We start from the raw sequence: 20,751 nt of genomic DNA, 5'->3' as shown, positions 1-20,751 counted from the left end.
TTGTTCTTTGATATGTAATAAACCTTCATTGATAGAAGCACAAGAATTGGGAAACTGCTTTACAGTTGTTTGAGGGCGGGGGAGAGAGAAGAGGTAGTGAGGGGAGAGGGAGAAGAAAAATCCTCCCTGGCCACGCTATCAGTTGGTGGGTTTCTCCATCCATATCTATTCCTCAGCGACACTACACACCCTGGCCTCCCAGTAGAACATTAAAAAGACAGCAAATGTCTGTCATACAAATGCCTGCCAGAAGAAGCATGTGCAACAGAGTGTCTTGTTCTGCAATTGTCTTTGTAAACAAGGTATATGCAGGTGCGGGTATAAGCAAACACATCTAACAATTGGTAAGAGCCAAGCCAGAGAACCACACCTTGTCTTTCTTCCTGCCACTATTTATTCCTGTTTCCCACTTACCTGCAAGGTCTGTCCTACTTAGTACTGAGCAACGTATTAATACGGTGCTCTTAGATTAATGTTTCTGCCAAGTGCCATATGATATGATTATGTTTCTCTGATTCTAGTCTTGCAACCAGCCACACAGGGTTTTCTGTGTGCTGCTCACTCTTCCACTCAAGTTCTAGTATGAGAGCTGTGTTGGTGCTAGTCTCTCTCACAGCAGCCTCACCCAACCTTGAGCAAGATTAGGAGAGAAGTAGGTTAAAATTTAAGACTCAGATGTGATCTCTATGTCATCTCAGTGACCATCTAATGGCCTCCTACCAACTGCCATCCTAATATGCTACAACCCTTCTTGTTTTCTCTTCCCTTCTTTGCAAATCTAGGAGGGCTGGTCTCCTAGGAAATCTGAGAAAACTGAAGCACTGGGAGTGAAACTGCCTTGCACAATCACACAGCAGGTCAGCAAGGGAGTCAGAATTAGTGCCCAGATCAGAATATACCAAGTTCATTAGATTTCATCACCTTTTACTAGTCATCTGCTTTAAGCATTTGGAAGCATAAGGGTAGGGATGCATATAGGTAGGACTATTGCAGTGCAATGCAAAAACGATTTCATCACCTTTTCTGTCTGCAAATCCCTGGAGATAAAGAGAATAAATATGAAAAAAGAAATAAAAGACAGCTTCTTCCCATCACAGGAACATGTCTAAGGAGGCTGTGTACCAAAATACCAACAAATTTTGAAATTTCTTTTTAAAAAATCACAACTATTACTAAGCAAGCCGAGCTTATTCTACTAAACCTTTTTCATGGCTATATACCATTTCATTCTGTTTTAGGAAGCACTGATACATGCTAATATGCTGCCTTATCCACCAACTGTTACACTCCATGTACAGACAGCACATCCTTTGGATGCAGAGCAGAACCCTATCAGGCACCACCACTGTTATATGGCTGGTCTCTACATTTTCAAGGCTGTCCATGAAAGGAGAAAAAAATAATAATAATAATAATAAAAAAATAACACAAACAAACCAAGAAGCTTTCCGAACTTTGAAAGAAATTAAGAGTACAGAACCAAACTCTCTGCATGCCACAAAAGGGCAACTATATCTGGATATTTTAAAGAAAAAGAATCTCCTCCCCAAATCTGCCCAGACCACCTTTTCAAAACCCTTAGGAGATCTATTAAAAGGAATGTATGGCTTCTATGTAACTAGTGACCTTTCAACAAAGGGCCAAGTCCAGTATGGTGGTGGAGAATTACACAGATAACACTATGGAAAATTATAAAAAATTCCTATCTGTATTTGACATTTTATGTAGATGTAGAGACTTTTGATCATATTAGAAATTGTTATAAATAACCCGTACACAGAGAAACAAGTAACTGAAACCTGGGGAATTCTCAAATGCTAGTCCTTAGCCGTAATCTATTTTTGCTGCATCTAACCACTGCACATTAAATTTACATACACTGACTGTATGATCAAGAAAGAAAAACACTTTTATTGAACAACAAACACTTCTTCAGATTGCACTTGCCATTTAAATGATGCTTACATGCTCCTTTACAATAGAGTGCATACTTCTTGTTTGGGTTCATTAAAATCTATGCTTAAAACAAAGGTTTAAAAAAAAGTCAGTGTAGCACATAAGCAATAGCACTGCTATTGGTACCTATGTGGTTTCTTCTGGATCTCCAAAGATCTATTTACCTTTGCCTTCAATTACTCCTTTGTTTTCTGGCCAACTTCACTCTTGCATGTTTCAAATAAATAAGCTGGTATCTTAAGAACAAATCTTATTAAACTTATCTATACAAGGCTGTTGGGGTCTGCCGTTTATACTAAGAAAGGGACAAAATTTGGCCTAATCTGAAAGTAAAGACTACTACCCCGGCCTCCCCTAAGCGTAAGGCCAACTGATCTCCGCAGCGCAGGGGCGTCAGCGATCTGCGGAGCGCGGCGTGTCAGGAAGGAAGCTCTGCTCACGCACGCACTGCCAGCCCGCAGGGACGCCGCCGCCTCCCCGCTGAAGCGAAACTTCCCAAGCCGCCGGGCTCCGCAGGGCAGCCAGGCCAGCGGCGCCGCAGGGCACGGGGGAGCCTCCGCAGCGCCCCGCGGCCTCGCTGCTCGGGCGGCTCGGTTCCACCGCGCACGACGAGCGGCTCCGCAGAGCCAGGCCCGGCCCGGCAGCCTCGGCTCCCGCCGCAGCGCCCGCCAGGCCCGTGGGCTCCCCTCCGCGCCCGTCTCCGAGCCAGGGCCGCGGCCGGGCCCCGCCGCCCGCCAGGCCGCTGCCCCGCGGCTCCCGCAGCGCCGCCCCGCCCCACGGCCGGCCCGGCCGGCCTATCGGCCGCGGCCACAACAGCGCGCTCGCCCCACCGCCCGCGCCGCCCGGGTGCCGGCCCGGCCCGGCGAGGGGGCAGGGACACGGCCCGCGCCGCCGCACGGAACCCGCCCGCGAGCCCCTCCGTGGCGCCGGGGAGGAGGAGCCGCCGCCCTCGCTCGCTCACCAGGAGCAGGAAGACGCAGGCGGGCTCAGGCAGGGGCAGGAAGATGGCGGGTCTCATGGTAGACGGGGAGCGCGGGCAGCGCAGAGACGCGGCGCGCACCGTCCGCGCCGCCGCCGGCGCCTCCCTCCGCGCGTCGCCAGGAAACGCCCGCGCGAGCCCCGCCGCCCCGCCCCGCGCCGCCCCGCTTCCGGGGGCCCGCCCCGGGGCGCGCCGGGAAACGTAGTCCCGGCCGCCCGGAAGGCGTCGGGGCCGCCCGCGGGATGGCGAGTGGCGGCAGGAGAGTCTTGCAGGTCGGCCTGGGTGGGATTCACCCTCTCTGCGGGGCTGCCGCAGCGCGAGCCCCGAAGCCCCTTCCGCGCGGGATCCCCGTTCCGCCCCGCTCGTTGAAACACGCGGCGGGTCGCGCGCCCTGCGCGGGAGTTGGTCCGAGAGTGGAGCGAGGCGCCGGGAGGCTCCCGGAGATGTCCGGGGGCCCGTGTTGACGGGGCGGGAGAAGCTGCCGCGACCCGCCGCGACCGTTTGGCTGCGGGGGCTTCCGTTTGGTGATTGCGCAGGCCGTGGGGAGCGTTTGGGGGCGAGCAAGGCGGGTCTGTGCCTTCCGCGGGGAGCTGAGGGCACGAAGCGCCCTGGTGCAGCAGGAGGACGGAGCCTGCGCGAGGAAGTGACTCGAGAGAGTTTTGAAATTGCAGCCTAACGGTCCGGTAAAGCTGAACACGGTCGTGAATCTTAATCACATTAGCAAACTTTTTTCTTTTTTTCCTTCTTTCACACTGCATTCTAAATATTTCACAGGAAGAACACTTTAAGTCTGTCACTTTTTTCCTTTTTCAGTATTTCTTTTTTAGCGTTAGAAGCTTTTGGGCTTGCAGTGCATATATGTGTGTGCTTGAGACCTCACAAAACTTTCTGAAAAAGACCACGGGAACCCACATTTAGTATTGTTTTCATTTCCAGTGCGTGCCTGAGCGTGTGGGGCAGCGTGAGCAACAAAACAGAGCACAACTGCGTTTTAAAGAAAATCCCCTGTACCAGCCTAGTGCAAATCGAGCCTGACTGGCACAGGCCTCATGTGCAACCTTGGGAAAACCATTTGGCCAGTCATTTTCGTGAGGTAAGAACACCAATGTGTACGAGTTGTGGCCTCTTTTTACAGACTCGAATAGGAACATGACTTTATTAGATCTGCATGAAGAATCTCCAGTCCTTAATCTGTAAAATGAACACCCTGAATGTATTCAAATCTCTAAATACTTCCTTATTTTTCATAGGAGATCATTCTTGGCAAATGTAGCTGTAAAAATTGATATGGCAGTTGTATTGATTTAGAATTTAACAGCCTCACCTTTTGCTGGGAAGTAAGATGATGCAACTCCAATTATCTGTGTAATACAAAGTAGAGTTACCATAATTTGGCATGAAAATTCACATACCTTGAGGCCCTCTTGGTGTTCATATGACTATGCTTGTGTTTTAGGTGTGTTAATGAGACTCTTTTTTTTCTCTGCATGTCAGCTCTAAAAGAAAGTGTTAATTACTTATGTGACTTCAGTAGTATAATGTGTATATCGATGCCATTTAGGTACCTTTTTATAAATGGACCACATATTTTTTTCCCTTGATTTTCATGGTTGTTTTTCATCCCTTATAAATAAATGCCACAACTTGTTAATAATGAGGAATTTTATCAAGTCAGATATCAGTTCATCTCTTTGTCATATATATAGAGAGAAATACCTAAAGACAATTATGAATTTTCTTTTTATAGTTACTTACGGAATCAGATAAATGCTGAAATACTGTTAGACCTTTAAATGGAGAAGTGATACTGTACTGGAGGTTGGAATTTACTTGGTAATTGCTCTGGAGGTTGCTTCTATCCCCTGTAGTATTATTTGCCCTTAATACAGATAGGACTTTTCTTTCTTTTTTTTCCATCCATAAATTATGGTCATCCTTCTTTTCTGTATGCATTCATTTTTATATTATTGTTGATTTATAATTGGGTTGCTTCTGATGCTCTATTAAGATCTGCAGCCTTTGCTGAATTTTATTTTGCTAAACTCCTAGAGGTTTTATATCATAGCTTATTTATGCACTTTGATGCATGCAGTAGGGTTATTATCTTATTCCTCCTCTTTCTGTGGTGACTCCATGAGGGCTATCAAAATGAGAATTTAAAAAATATATATATTTTTTTTATTTAAACTCTTTAGCAACATTGGTAGAGATACGGTAGGCAAAACTGCATTTTTTTTCTCATAACTTTTATATATAAGTATATAACCTTACCCCAAAACTAGATATAGCGAATCTGTTAGTGAAAAATACCAACAGAGCTTTACTGGCACAGATGTTTCAGCTACTGTTGCTGCCACTTCTGTTTTCAAATTGATGTGAACCTTAGCTTGGAATTAAAGCCATATTTCACATCAGGATTTAATCAGTGTTTTGTGCTTCCCAGCATGTTAATCCCTTATATCCTTCCCCATGAAGTGTTGTCGATTTCCCCTAAAATAAAATTATCCTGGTTTGTGTTTAAACAGTTAGTTCTTTGCTCATGTACTTTTGAATTTATTTTACTAAGGTTCTATCTGGAGCTACTTTGCTTAGTTCTGTTTCCTCACATGAGGATTCAACTGTGTCAGAACCAAATGACACTTATCCACAGTGCTCAATGCATGAGGAATAAAACATGTTTTTTAATCCTATTGGAAACTCCAGACTACACAAACCACAGGCTTCCACAAGAGATGGAAGCAGAAAGCTTCACTTATTTTAGTGGGCTGTCCAGAATATTCAGATGCAGTAAACAGACAAGTCTTGAAGAAAATTCTTCAAAGAGTGAATTTCCAGATCAGCAGGAATGAAAGTGGAAGGGAAAACCTGCAGATAAAAAATAAAGGTAGAGGGAAAGATATCAGTAGTAATTTGGGAGAATGATAATACTACCTCAAAATCCCAACAAATGTGAAATTCCAATGGTGCATATAATAGAGATTCTTGACATACCTTCCATATCCAGATGAAGCTTTTTGGGAAAACATGGAGACAAGTTAAAAAGAAGCTGTAGTCCTGTGTGCCACGTGCATGTTAAACTATGTATTGCAGGACCCAGTTTTGCAGCCTTCTTCCTTCTCCCTCTCCGTCTCCTGTTCAGATTGCAGCTGAATATTGAATAGTGTTTCTTTTAAATAGCAGGCAAATTTCTGTATCTATAGAAATATCCAGGTCAGGGAGGGACAGAAGTTTTGGTTTCAGAGGGGGAGGTACTGCAGCTGTTTGTAACTGACACCCAATTTCATATTGGCCCTTTTGCTTGGTTCAGACTTACCCGAATTGGAAGTGCCTTATCTGCTTATCTTTGGTGTTACGTAGAGAATATAACAGAAAGGAAATGCCCTGCGGCTGGGTTGGAAGGAAGCTTGCCTGTTATGTCTTGAAAAGTCAAAAAGCAGTTCCACTGATGGAGAGGATATTCAGAAAGCAGGGAGCTGTGCATGTGTTTGGAAAGAAGCGGGGTTTTTTTTATCTTCCTTAAAAGGAGGGAAAAAAAAATGTCTAGCACTAGAAATGTTTGAAACGCTGTTACAGCATAATTATTAATGATTTTTTTTCCTGTCATGCATGGTACTTGTTTGCTTGCTTCAATTTGGTTTCCATTCTAAACATTAAATATGTAAGATTTGAAGATAGAAGTGCTGTATTTTGTCCAACTGTTTGATGCTACTGGGGAAAAAAAAAAAAAAAAAAAAAACCTTTCAAGCATGCAGACCTTTCTTCAGGTTTGAAATAGTGTGGGCTTGAAGTGATGATTATGAGGATTTTGAAGCAGTGAAAGTTCAGTGAAAATACCACTTTCACTTCACAAGTAGCTAAAAAGTCAACTACAATGATATCACATAATTTAGGAAAGAGGTAGGGAAGGATATTGTGAATGTTGTTATTCCACTGTATAAATCCATGCTTATATCCTGAATGCATAGTGGAGGTCTGTGTCATGTTGTGAATCTGCAAAAAGTTCAAAAAAGATCAATTAAGATGGGCATAGATATAGAAAAGTTTCTACCTCGAGAACAGCCAAGTAAGCTGGAAATCTCTGCTAAAATAGGATGTGATTGGGAGGGATGTGTTGGAAATCTGTAAAATAGTGAGTGAGGGATTAAGAATTGAATGCTCGATGCCTTTCCAGTGCAAGAATTAATGGCCCTCAAATGAAGACAGTAGCAAGAATCAGATCTATGAAAGGAAAAGGAGCCCGGAGAGTTGAAGGTTCATCCATCCAGAATTTGTTGTGCTGTGGAAGTCCTTACCAGTGTGTGTTCTGGCTATGGCTAAGTTTAACAGCTGGCTGGCTTATAAAGAAGAAAATCTTCGAGGAAATGAATGGAACTTGTTCAGTTCTGAAAGCACAGAAATCAAGTCAAGTTCAGGAAGTGATTGAGCTATAAGTGATTGCGATTTAGAAGAATATTTGTGAAAGGGGGAAATAATATACGTTTACTCTGTTCTTTGGTATTTACCACTGACCAGTCTGACACAGGATTTGAGGCCAGACTTTGTAGTCTAATTCGTTGTGGCTTTGCTCGCATATGTACAATTTTCCTACCTCAGTTTCAGGTTTGAAGGAGATTTATAGAACTGTTCTGGCTTTTTCAGTTATGCCAGTTATTCAGATAAAAGATGCTACTTATAAACCTTATCCTGCTTATATCTATAGACTGTTATGGTAAAAAAATGCCATATAAGTACCATGTATCAGTTATATAAAGTATCCTTTATTACTGATACGAAGCATGCATGCCAGCTCTGGGAAGAGCAATCTAACTAGAGTGCTTGTGTATACACACTATCCCATTTGCAGCTCTTGGCAAAGGTTACTGACTGAATTTCATGTTGAAGGCAACAAAACTATAATATATATAATGTAGGCTTTGTATGGTTGAACCTTGACCTGAGGTGGATTTAACTCATGACATATGATTTTTTGTTGTTGTTGTTTGATTTGCATGTTAGTTTTTTTACAGAATAATTTATTCTCTTTAGCATTGTTGTAATAATCTTAACGTTATATGAATTCAACTATATTATATTGTTTTTCTAGAACTGAGTTCCTACAAAAATGCTGTTTGTTCAGATCTGACCTACGATAATAACCTTGAAAGAGTATGAATGTTTCGACGAACTGCCTCTTCAGTGGTTCCTCGTTAGCCTCCGAAGTGCATGCTGCTGCTGTTAATGGAGATAAGAGTGCCCTCCAAAAGCTAATAGCAGGTAAATGTTTTCATTGTAGGTGAATTTTGGTGACTTAAAAGCTGAAGCTTTTTGTTTTAACTTTTGCTCTGATCTTTAAAATATGCTTTCATTTGGGGCTTAATTTGTTTCCAGAATAAATGATGTCCTCAAAATATAACTGCCTATTCTTACTTTTATCATCTGTTGCCTTTGAGCTGTATTTCTGTGTGAAGCAAAGCAGAAAATTGTTAAAAATGATGTGACCAGAGTTACTCAAGACTCCTGTTTTAGGAGTCTATTTTAAAATACTGGAAAAAAAATGCTTTGGACTGAAGTATTTTGGCTCCAAATCACTATTTTGGGAGTCTGTTTTTTGTAGGAAATGTGATAAACTTGTGTTTCCAGCTGATTTATTGCAATTAATGAAGTCTTATCTCCCTATAGAATTTGTGGAGAAGTTAAGCCCTGTTAGTTACCTTGACAGAAGTGGCGTTAGATATTCTAGTAGCATTTTTCAAAACAAATAAAGGTAAAGAGAGAGTCTGGTACTAGTGATTCTGGAGAAAAAAGAAATCCCATCCATTAAATAGTCGAGGATTTTACCTTTCCTCTCTGCCCAAGAATCAGTTGATAAAGTTTTAAAACTTTATGAAAGTTTTATTTGCTCAGCCTTTTAAAGAATTCCATACCTGGGTCTTGATGAGGCTAAAGGACTGAAATAACAAGAATTTTGGTCTATTTATGCTGTTAATTGCCCATTTTAATAGGTATATGTGATTTAATGGTAATCACACTAAAGCAATAGTTTAGTCTCTTTTTTTATCTTCTGCTGCCCTGTGCTGAAGACAAGATAGTAAGCCCTATGGATCTATAGTCTCAATGATATAGAAAGCCATTCTGCCTTGCTTAAAGATGCAAAGCTGATGCAGTCAGGACAGCCAGGACTTGTAGCTCTAGGAAGTCAATCCTGCAGCCTTACATTAGTAATGACTCCTAGCAGTTCTTTGAGACCCGATGGTGAATAGTTTTCACTATTTCTGTAAACAAATATTTAAAGATCTTGAAGTATTACTGTAATAAGGCTTTATCTGCATCAGCACAAGTGTATTGTCCAGGCAGAATTTTCACTGCAGTTTCAGAATCTGTGACTTTATGTACTTCCTCTTTGCTGATCAAGGTACTGCAATGAATGATATACTGTACAAACTATGTCTAATTCTCTCAGAAGGCATTTTTAGACTCAAGCAAAGAAAAGTTTGAGGGAACTGATGTTGCTGAAGCTTTTTAGGTTAAAAGTTTTTAATTCCCCCCCCCCCCCCCCATGCCTTCAGCTTGTCTTCCTGTAAAATAAAGGCACTAACACTGCATTTAATGATATCTGGTCACTCTTGTGTAGAACAATTTGTAAACAACAAAAGTGCGGTTAATAGGCCAATACTTCTGGAAATCTATTTAGCAAAGCAGCTCCAAGAACCTACTTTTTGAAGTTCTCTGCATATTAGGAAACCTTTCAGCTAACCATTGCAGGGAGGGACGGAAAAAGACTGAGTTTTCAAATTTTGACCAACAATTAGAAATGACAACAAAGAGTTTTCGCTGACTTTGGTGTACTTTGTTAATCACACCCAAAGACAGTACTTTAAAAACACAAAGGAATAATCACTGTCCATCTTGTCAAATATACCACAAAACAGCCGCATGGAAAACTGGGTATGGAAATTTTTGTCCTTTTAATGATGATTATGCTCCAAAAAAAGAAAAGCTGTATATTATATTTATGTAGAGGAAAGAAAAAGTGCATGATCCATTCAGTCTTGGCTATAACAACAACATTTGTCTCCTCTGCTTTTTCATGCATTGGCAGGATATGACACAGGCTTTACTTATTCCAGAACTGAAAAAAAAAGAAAAGTATTTCCTAGCAGAAGAGGAATGCCTGTCCTGACATCAGAGTAATATTTTTAGAGTAATATTTTACAAGGCAGCGTTGGTATAAATTGAGGCCAGACGTAAATTGAGCAGTTTATGTTATTCTTTGGACTGCATGAGTGCACTTAATAGTGTTGTGTAATCCAGGACAATACTTCAGCGTAATGCGTGAGCGTTAAAAATTCTGTTAACGCAGCAGAGCTTTGCATCTGGTTATGTGTATAGTGGTATATCCAGTAAGATAAAATCTCACTTTCCCCTTCCTTTAGGGAGGTCTTTTCTCTCTGCACTCATTAATACATTCCCCTCTGACTTTTCCCTATTAACATGGGAGGGGCAAGGACTCTGGTTAATTAGTCTCCTAGGAAAATAGAAGCCCCTTCAGCCTGTTTGGCAGTTACTCCATTTCTCATCTACTTAGCTTGATGAGGCCTGCATGAATATATGCAAATATATACATTGCATTTTGATATAGTTCATTTATATGGACATATATGTAATCTTCCCTTCTGATAGCTTTTAAATTTAAAGGAGCACGGATGTTCAAAATGGTGGAGTGTGTCCCAGATACTGTGTTCTTTTTGAGAACCTGTACCTGTTCAGATGCCCAAATAGAATCAAAGGTAAAAGGAACAATTTCTAGTGAGAAAGGGGCTTGTGGAATAAGCTTGTGGTTTTGTTTCTTAACCACTACTGATGCAATGATTATTGGGCTTTTTGAACAGCCTGTGGATTAAAACACAGGATGTTCCATATGTGTGTTATGTAATCCAGGTTTCACCAAAAGTATGCTAATTGTTTGCATTGCATGAGTTGGCTACGTCTCTATCACATTGTTTCAGCATTGTGCAATGTAAAGCTTTGGGGTATGCTCAGAATGTTAGGTTTATGTTTTTATATGACACTGAACATGTCTTGAATTAACAGTTTTGTTAGTGTTAAAACCCATCTGCGTGGTTTTAATCCTTGGGAAAAAAGCAGCGTAAGTTCATTTTGTGGTTAGAGGATCATTTTGCATTTAAAGTTTTCATATATAGTTTAGGGGAGATGCATGTTATTGCTTTTAAGGAGCACGTGAAATCTCATTATAAGAACACAGAAATGTGTATAATAACCATTATACTGAAGTGTCCATTCAGTCCAACTCCTCATTTTAAAACCATTATCATCTACCACAGGGATACAAGTGCTTTTGAAATGTCCAGGATGATCTTTTATTTTAAATATTAACTACAGGTTCTGAAATGCAGGTGTGCAGATGTTTGCTTCTGTTTGATTCTTCTCTCTGCTTCTCTCTTCCTTACTCTACAGTGCTACAGCTTGAATAAAACTTAAGTGAGGAATTAAAAAGGCAAGACTCTTGCAAGTAGCAAGAGATGATTTTTTGCAACTAAGGAAGATTCAGGTCCTTCTCCTGCTTCCCCCCCATTTTTGGTATAACAATGCATAGATATGTTACACAATCTGATGTAAGCATTTATGGAGATTGTGTTGAAGTTCTGAGGACTCTTCTGAGTTCTGGGATTTATAAATTACTTCATTTTTGAATGTTTAAAAGGTTATCTGTACTTTCCTGATTCCAGAAAACATTAATTTATTGTACTGTGATGTCCACAAGTTTTTGCAGTCAGTGCATTTCATGAGTTTTGTCTCATTTAGCATCTGATGGTGATAGAGTAACTCCTACATCTTTTTCTCAAGTTGAACATCACCACAAAAATGTTTTTTGTGAAGTACCTTCAGGACTCAAATCATTAGAAGGCTCAGAGAGGCCTTTAAACAGGCAGAATGAAAATAAAGAAGCTTTCTGCCAGGTAAAAATAGATATATATTTTTTTGCCTTAAAAAGCAGTGCAGCAACCTCAGGCAAGTTGCCATCATCAAGATTTCAAGGTCTTGCCTCGTTTTTTTCCTCAGGCTGTATGTAGTCATGCAAGGTCTTTTTCATTCATCAGCTACATGGCTCTCTAAGAGCTGAAGAGGAAACCAATGTCCATAACTAGCATGAGCTGAACTTTAGGCAATATTTGCTAGAGTGATTCTGTACCCACTTTTTACTTCTAGTCTGTGCATTCTGTATAGCTGCATAAAACAGAGAGGCAACCTGGAATTTGAGGGAGAGGGACCGGTCTGAAAAGTGCTGATTTAAGAGCAGGTGTCTTTGGAGGCTAAGCCATGTACGTGAGGGTTGTTGGTAGAGCTATTTGTTTCTGTATTTCTTTTTCAAATATATGTAAACGTCCCCTTCAACAAATTCAAGATGCATTTTAGGCTGTGTTAACACAAAACAGTGGATACGGTTTTGACATGCCTGAATTGTCACTGACAGAGCTAATGCTGATAAAGCACCTGGTTGTATATAGCTTGTTAGGGAAACTGTTTTGTTAGCTAAGATCGTTGCTGTGTTGAATTATATTTTTGCTTTGGACCACAATATCTCCATACTGTTGTACAGAGCTCCGTTGTTCATAACTGGCTTTGATGTTCTGCACCATGCTCTAATGGGCAGCAAAAATATTAATTTACCTAATTTATAACTAGATAAAATATTGAGACATGACATCACTGTTTCAGAATATGTAACTACAAGTTGTTTTTTTTCTTAATAGTAGAGGAAAGAAAAATCATCTTGGTACTTCATCCATTTGCAAAGAAACTGTAATATTATGAAAGTATGGAAGAAGTTCCATATAACTATATAACTCCAAGAAAGCTTCTTAACTATTTTATTAGTTTCCTTATTATCATGCACTGTGAAGTAAATAATGGTATTGATGGGCTATTGATGTCTTTATGCTTTTTAATTAAACATTGCAGTGAGTGGGTTTCAAAACTTGTTTCAGATACAGTATTGGCAGCTTTCAGGAAGACAATTTCATTTACTTACTGTTGATGTTCTTTTAAGTAATCTTTGCAACCAAAATCTCTATAATGATTTTTACATGATACATAATTATGTCATAGCAGAAATACACCTATACTTGTAGATGTAGTTGTGGAGCCTATGGGTTATATTTCATTATTTTTATCATCTGGATCATTTATGTATTTCCCTTTTAATAACAGGAATACTACTCTCTGCTACTGAGAGATTTAATTATTATATATATATATATATATAAAATTATGATGATTATTTTTTTTTAGGAAACTCTGAGCTGAAAGATAAAGAGGACCAGTTTGGAAGAACTCCACTCATGTACTGTGTGCTGGCCGACAGGCTGGACTGCGCTGAAGCGTTGCTGAAGGCAGGAGCAGATGTTAATAGAGCTGATCACAGCCAAAGGACTGCTCTCCATCTTGCTGCACAAAAGGTAATAAAATAAAAAGTGCTCTGCCACTATAGAGCCTTGCAAAGTAAATAAGCAGATAGTATGCAGTACCTTTGGACACTGATTATTTTAAAGACGAATAATGCTATAATATTTAGGGTCCATGCCAAAATAGATCATTTCTTGTCTGTTTTGGGATAATTACTTTTAACTAAAGTCTTAGAACTTACTTTGCATACACTGTTCCTGGTTAGAATGTTACCTTTTCTTTTAGTGGATATAAGGCCATAAAGTGTTAATTATTTGTGCTATGTCTGAGGTTTTCAAGAACACAGAGTACCAAATCAGTGCCAGGATGAGGAGAGAAATGTGTTACTGCCTGTTGTTCCTTCTAAAATTTCAGGCAATAGTATTATGAGATTATGTTGTCACAGTTAAAGGAAGAATTCAACATTAATGTGTAATTTAGAGTTTGTTTTCAGTACTTCAATAATTTGAGTTTGTTTAGGACTGGGACAGAGTATCCACAGTGACAAACTGCTCGTGGATGGAGAGGAATGGGTGGGTTGGCTGCCCAGTCAAGACTTGTGAGTTCATAAACTAAATATAAAACAAGTCCAGAGAGAAGATAACTCACACTGAACAGAATAGTTTTTGCTTACTATTCTTCTCTTTGTACTTATGTTTGAAAACGTAGCTACTCAAAAATGGAGGTTGTTTTGACAATGTAAGCTATGTCTTTTGGTACAAGTAAGGTGAAGAGTGCTTGCCATGCTTCCTATACTAAGCCACTTCTATTTACAGTACCTTTTCACCTGTTCATAATTTTCCACAGTATTCAGCTGTATATTTTTAATATACTCTGCAAATTTTTATTTTTAGTTTAGTCAATGTTACATAAAGGTAGCCATAGTGTAGAAACATTATATCCTGAGGTGGGATGTACGCATTTGAATAGTGAAGCATTTGATAAGGTTCTAATAAGATGATATGACTGCAACGTGGGAAAGGGAGAGGTAGATACCAGTGTAGGAGACACCTGAAGTTGAGGAGGAGTTGGGCAGACCTTCTGCAAGTGTCTGCACTGCAGGTGACAGTGCTCAGTCACCCTTCTGCTGGAAGGGTTTCCATAGAGACTGTGGGCTGTGTTGCTGTGTCTTCTATTGGGAATTGAAATGTTCGCGTAATATTTTATATTTAGAATTATGCGGGTAAGTTCAGATAGAAATTTAGCCGCTTAAAAATAGCTTGAATGCGTTCTTCAAATGTGCACAGTAATGCACTATATAAGTGAAACTTGACTAATACTGTAGCTAGAGTAAGTTGCAGTTTAGAAAAGCACCTGAAACGTCATTCCAGTGTCCCTCTAAAATCTTGTCTGTCCCATCTGGAACATGTGCTCGCCAGCATCACTTATATCTGTAAGGTCATGAAAAGTTATTCCCAAATCTTATTTAATGAATCCAGTCATGGTACCCTAAGAGTCCCAAAACAGAAATGCATTTTCCCTTTTTCTTCAAGTAAATGATACCTGTATTAGAAGTTTCTGAGTAACCTTGCCTGGGAGCATTTTATGTATTTTCTCCCACCATCTTTTTCAAGATGCATTTCCTGCAGTTGTAGTCTCTCAACATATAAGGCATCTTTTGAACTGCAGAAAAGATCACATGCATTTCTAACTTTATTTCCCTGTGTCATGCAAATAAATATTCCTGATATCTTTTGGAGTTGACTGTGATCACTTCATATTCCCTTTTATTCCCTGATAACTTTTTGTGGGATTCCTTTGTTGTGAATATTAATTCTGTCTGTTTGATTTCATGAAGCATGAATGAACTTCATATTTCAAACATACAATCTGACTAAAGGTGACAATCTGAACAGGCTAAGATACGAAACAAGAATACTAACCAAGCGGACAGAAGAGAGGATATTTGTTCTTACATGCAGGACTGTATTTTTCCTTTGTGTTTATTTAAACCACAGGCACCAACTGTGATATAAATGTTTTCTTTATGTTACCAAATAAAGAATTATTTCTTGCGAATGTGACCTGAAGGTGAAGGTGCTGGATATGCTAAAGGACAGAGAATACAATTTGCTGTATGTGTTGTACTACAAGCAAGCTCATCTGGCTACTGTTTATCAGTTAAATGGATGGCAGGATTGCTCTTCCCACGTCAATTCCCCCTACTCTTTTCAGAAGTAGGTGTCTTATCCTATAGCTGTTTTAGCTCAATCAGGCAACAGAAGATGAGCTGTACAAAGTAATGATTCATTTTCTGCCTGTTTGGCACAAGCTCTTATGCTCTCAAATCTACTTGTGCTGATGCTACTGTTGAGCCATGCTATAAGACAGATAATTGAAATGGTTAAAAATAATCATAGGAAAAGTTTAGGAAAAAACCTCACATTTTTCTGGGGATGTGATTTACAGGATGATCCCACAGAATGCTGCAATGTCACCACTGAGGAAGAAGAACAAAACCGCCATAGATGGGGCTGAAACTTCCTAAGCAAACTTAGATATGAGGAAAAAATATTTATAAACCTTAGATAGGAAATTATTAGCTTGCCAGTTGAATAGAGGAGAGGACAAGAGAAGTCTTTTGAAGTTGCTGGTGAGGTAAATAGAAGGTGTGGGTTTCTTTTGCATGTATGATATGTTTCTATAAATCTGCTTTAGATTGTCACTAGATTTCATTAATAGTTTAATTTGCTTCTGCATTAAGCTGTCATGATCAGCGAGCAAATAGTAAAGTATGAAACTGAAGTATTGGTATCCTGTCAGGAAACTGAACACCCAAGGGAGCTCTAGCACATCTTAAATTTAACCATTTCTCCACTGAAATGTGCATGGTCATGCAGAAAGAGTACTACAAGGCAGAAACCTTTTGACGAAATCAGTGCAAGTCAATTAAGCTCTCTTGTATGTAGTGAGGGAGAAAAATGGTTAATCTGAAAAAGTTTTGGGAAATCAGTCAACAGTAGATGTTAAGAAAGTGATCAGAAATGTGTTGTGTATTTCTCACTTCCAAAACTCTACTTCTTGATTAATTACCGTATTAGAGCTGTAAAGGAGAGGAAAGGTCCTCAAAATTGGTTACAGCAAACATTATAGCACACGATAATTGGAACCAGTTGGCACCCAGCTTCCTGTGGGTGCTTTGGCTTTCTGTGAAACATTGACTAGGGTTTTGTTGGTAAGTAGAGCTTGGTTTAAGCACCACTTTGCGAGATCAGTATATGCTCTGCCCATTTTCAGGCAGTAGATTTTCACATTTCATCATGCATTTGTTAACGGAAAAGGGCATTGCACATTGTCTTACTAAGTGGGAAGTCATTTTTGTCATTTGGTATTTTGCAATCTTCTGGTATAAACTGTGGCTTAACATCCAGCCAGTCTCTTGCCTGTAGGAGATACAACCATAGAAATACTGTTTTTACGTGTCAAGTTTCAGTCTCACAGGAGATGCTGAATATGATTTGTCACTAGTTTTATGTTACTATAAATTCCCAGTGTAGGGTAAGATTGTGCACAAGCTTACATGGCTGGGTTCAGATTTCCAATGTAGCTGAATATCAGACTTGGGCCCTATGCCTCTATTTAGAGGTCACTGGTGAATATGATATGAATGTCTACAGTGGATATAAATTAGACTCCTTTTAATTAATTGAGTATACTTTTGAGAATATAACTTGCAATTTGTGTGTACTTTCTTGAACATACATGTTTTCCAACAGGTTTTTTTTGAACATCACAGGAATTAGTGTGGCTAAAACAAAAGTAGTGTGAGTTGCTGTTTTTGGATAGGATTGGGTTGCGAAAGATTGTCAGGGAAAGCCATGTGAGGCACCAAAATGCATTACTCTGTGATTTTCTAATGAGTTTATTCTATAGCCTGCTGTGGACAGTATGCTTCTATCTGCTTCTACTTATAATAGGAAAATTTAAAATAGCGCAAATGAGCGGATGGTGGAGGGGCACATTTGAAGAGGCTCACAGCATGCTGCCAAATACTTGTTAAGTATTTAAATGAATACCACCTAGCAGAGTATATTTGTGTGGAGAGGGATGGGCTGAGCCTGGTGCATTCTCCTTCATGTGCTCACATGCGCATAGTGGTGATTGCTGATTGCCTAGGGCAGTTGCATTTTTTGAAAGCTGATATTCAGGCTGGCAGCCAGCATTGTATCATCCATACTTTGAATTATTTCACTTAATTGTGAGGATTACAAATCTACTGTAAGAACAGAACAAAGAATAAATATTTCTGAGATTTTTATGAACAGATGAACCCTTGCTCTGTGCACAGGATTTTTCAGGTCTGATTCACAGATTCACAGAATCACAGAATGGTTGAGGTTGGAAGGGACCTCTAGAGATCATCTAGTCCAACCCCCCTGCTCCAGCAGGGACACCTAGAGCACGTGGCATAGGGTGGCATCCAGGCAGGTTTGGAAGATCTCCAGAGAAGGAGACTCCACAGCCTCTCTGGGCAGCCTGTTCCAGGGCTCTGGCACTCTCACAGGAAAGAAGTTCTTCATATGGAGGTGGAACTTCCTGTGTTTCAGCTTACACCCGTTACCCCTTGTCCTGTTTCCGGCCACTATGGAGAAGAGCCCGGCCCCATCCTCCCTACAATCACCCCTCAAGTGCTTGAACATGTTGATCAAATCTCCTCTCAGCCTTCTCTTCTCAGGCATATATCTTGGAACACTGCTTGGAAAACACTGCGGTATGTGATTTCTGATCCTGACCACTACTGACAGAGAAGATTTGTACTTATAAGGATCCTAAGCTAACTATAAATAACTCTTTCAGAAGAAAATGAAGAGATAATCATGGAGGAGCCAATTCATTGGGTTAATAAGTCTTATACAAAGACACAGATTTTGCCAATACAATTAGAAATCAAGAAGAACAATAGATTTTATTCACTACCTGGCAGCAGCTAGTCCTCTAGTATAATGCTGCTTTTCTTTTGTCCATCACAGTTAAAAATAAAATGCTCTTACAATAATAAAAGGTTTTGAGGACACAAAAGCCAAATTAGAGTACTTCTGATGAACTAGGTGAACTCAAGTTCAGAGAATGATAGAATATATTCCTTTACTCTGTAAATAAAGTATGTATTACAAATTATTAGAATCTGATAAATAAGGACGAGTAGTAGTAGTAAATATAACATAGGATAGCAAGTAAGTTTATATTATGAACAGTAAGGTATTTTTTCATGCAGGAAAACCTGAAAAGCCCTTGAGAACACTGGGAACTCACCATTTCTGCCATATCTATGTATATATCTGTTAGTAATAATTTGGAATGAGTTTGCTCTCATTCTCTCTGATGTGCAGGGTTTGGCTAGATAAGCCACTAGAGGTCCCTTTCAGCATAGGAAGTTTGTGTTGGGTGAATTTTACCAATTCTGGACTAGTCTTGTTTTGAAAAAGGCTGAATGGTATTAAAACATTAAACAAATACTATACCACTTCATTATTTTAAATTTAAAGCATTAATCTCCTTTGTTTTTAGTGATTTATTGCATTTGGAGTACATTTTAGTATGGTATAATAATTATTAAAGTTTATTTCTAGAAATATTGCAAACAATTTCAGCTTTTCAATGTTTTTATCACTTTGTATGGGTTTTCTGAGACTCCACTGTCTAAATGGCTCACATTTTTTTTTTCTCCAGGCAACAGAAATTTTAAGGGATCTGTTTATCTAATCATTGGTTTTAAAATCTGTTTCTCATGATATTATTGAACTGTAATGCACATCTTTTAGAGTGGAGTTACCTGTTTCTGATTGAACAAGTTAATAAATATGTTTGTACCCAAGAATACAATTGGGAATTACCTTGAATATTGCTTTTGAATTTAAGACATTAAAAAAACTTGAGTGCAAATATTACCTAATAGGGTTTTTATTACTAAAGAAATCCTATAATGTTTTTATATTGTACTGTGCATGTATCTGTGCAATCTAAGTGTAAAGCAGTAATATTTTCCTTAGTTAAACTGCAGGGTTTTTTTGGAAACAGAATAACTGACATTCATTTTTTATATGTGTTTTTAACTAAAGAAGCTTTTATTTAGTTTTCAGGTAATTTTATTTTATTGTTGGTATATAATTTCAGAAGCATATGAATCCTCTACTGGAAAATATCTTTGGTATGGTTAAGGAACCAGCTAATGGCTGTAAGGCAGAGGTAGTTGCTTTTTAACTCTTTCAGGAAGTGTGTGTGTGTTTTATCTTGCATTATTCTTGTAATTGCACGGTCCTATAATATTCCTGTGGTGGTCTAATGCAATAAATGTCAGGAAGAGAACACTGAAAAGAAAACAAAAACGATCTTAGTTCAGGCACTGTCTCTGATCCTTAGTAAAGCTTTTGAATTAAGCTATCATACAAATAATAAATTTTGCTGTTGTTTCTACTTTTCTGTTTGCTTTAGAGGGGAATGACTTTGAGATCCTATGTTACTAGGTGTTGTATGGTGTCCTTGAAGCACACTTTTTTTCTCAAGAAATAATCTAAGAAAATTTGTGTTATATATTCAAAAGATAACCTTTCTGGCTTATATGAGTCCACCAAAAAGAAAGGGGAGCTTTACAGGTGTTAACTGACACAACCACACCTCTGTGGCATGTAGCTCCGTAGTGAGCTCTAGTTTTGGGTGATGCCAGTCCTCATCTCTCAAGAATGTTTCCCACTTCAAGCTTGACGTGGTGGGGTTAATTTTTCCGGAGTTTCTGTGCGAATTTGAGAAGAGGGCTATGCAAAGGGAATCAGTGCAGCCTATTGGAGAGCAAAGTCCTGAGCATTAGCAACGCTGGAATGTTTTTATTGACAAAGGGTAGTCTGCTATTGACATTTGTGTCCCTTGATGATACTTCTATCCTAGCTTATCTTTGCTGGTCAAATGCCTTAATTGTTCTGGCCTTTAATTCAGTCAAAGTTGGAGCATGAGTGGAAGAGAAAAGAGAAGGAACAGGTCTAACAGAGCATCAAGCTTGAGCTGTGAAGCTGCTGGCAACGATCAACCTGTCATAATGTTATGATTTGTTCATTTTTATACCATTTATTAGCCTTTACTTGTTGTGCCATTTGGCCTCCAGGGCAGATAAAGTGCTGTCTAATTTGGTAGGTTTGCTTCTGTCAGAGTGGCCTCGACAGAGAAGGTGTTAGCTGTAGTGACAAATAATCAATAGCTGTCGTTGTCATGAGGAACGTGAGTAGTTGGGCCTTTCATCTGGAGGATTAGAGGTCTAATTGGATTGAGAATAGGGAGGGTGGGCTGTTGGGTAACCCTGTCAGCTATGTTAAGCTGTCAAATGTCAGCTTTACAGAAAGGAAGAAGGGATGGTTAGCTTTCAGAAATGAGGATGAAGGCAT

At 39.5% G+C, this 20,751-nt stretch overlaps 2 protein-coding genes across 2 annotated transcripts in view; one reads left to right on the top strand and one right to left on the bottom strand.

Moving 5' to 3' along the window:
- The window catches only part of ERP44 (endoplasmic reticulum protein 44), a 40,754-nt gene extending 37,710 nt beyond the window's left edge, over window positions 1-3,044 (bottom strand). Inside the window, exon 1 of the mRNA XM_088526131.1 lies at window positions 2,918-3,044. Within this exon, the coding sequence (XP_088382257.1) occupies window positions 2,918-2,974 (57 nt within the window). The 5' untranslated portion in view covers window positions 2,975-3,044. The remainder of the gene's footprint in view (window positions 1-2,917) is intronic.
- Window positions 3,045-3,889: 845 nt separating this feature from the next.
- The window catches only part of INVS (inversin), a 77,927-nt gene continuing 61,065 nt past the window's right edge, over window positions 3,890-20,751 (top strand). Inside the window, exons 1-3 of the mRNA XM_088526226.1 lie at window positions 3,890-4,028; window positions 8,019-8,188; window positions 13,226-13,392. Coding sequence (XP_088382352.1) covers window positions 8,083-8,188; window positions 13,226-13,392 — 273 coding nt within the window. The 5' untranslated portion in view covers window positions 3,890-4,028; window positions 8,019-8,082. The remainder of the gene's footprint in view (window positions 4,029-8,018; window positions 8,189-13,225; window positions 13,393-20,751) is intronic.

Source organism: Tinamus guttatus, unplaced genomic scaffold (genome assembly GCF_059628265.1).
Source record: "Tinamus guttatus ecotype Peru unplaced genomic scaffold, ASM5962826v1 Tinamus_guttatus_pri_ptg000025l, whole genome shotgun sequence".
In the NCBI taxonomy this organism is placed as follows: Eukaryota; Metazoa; Chordata; class Aves; order Tinamiformes; family Tinamidae; genus Tinamus; species Tinamus guttatus.
The sequence above is the reverse complement of the archived record's forward strand: the minus strand, read 5'-3'. Positions and strand labels throughout refer to the sequence as shown.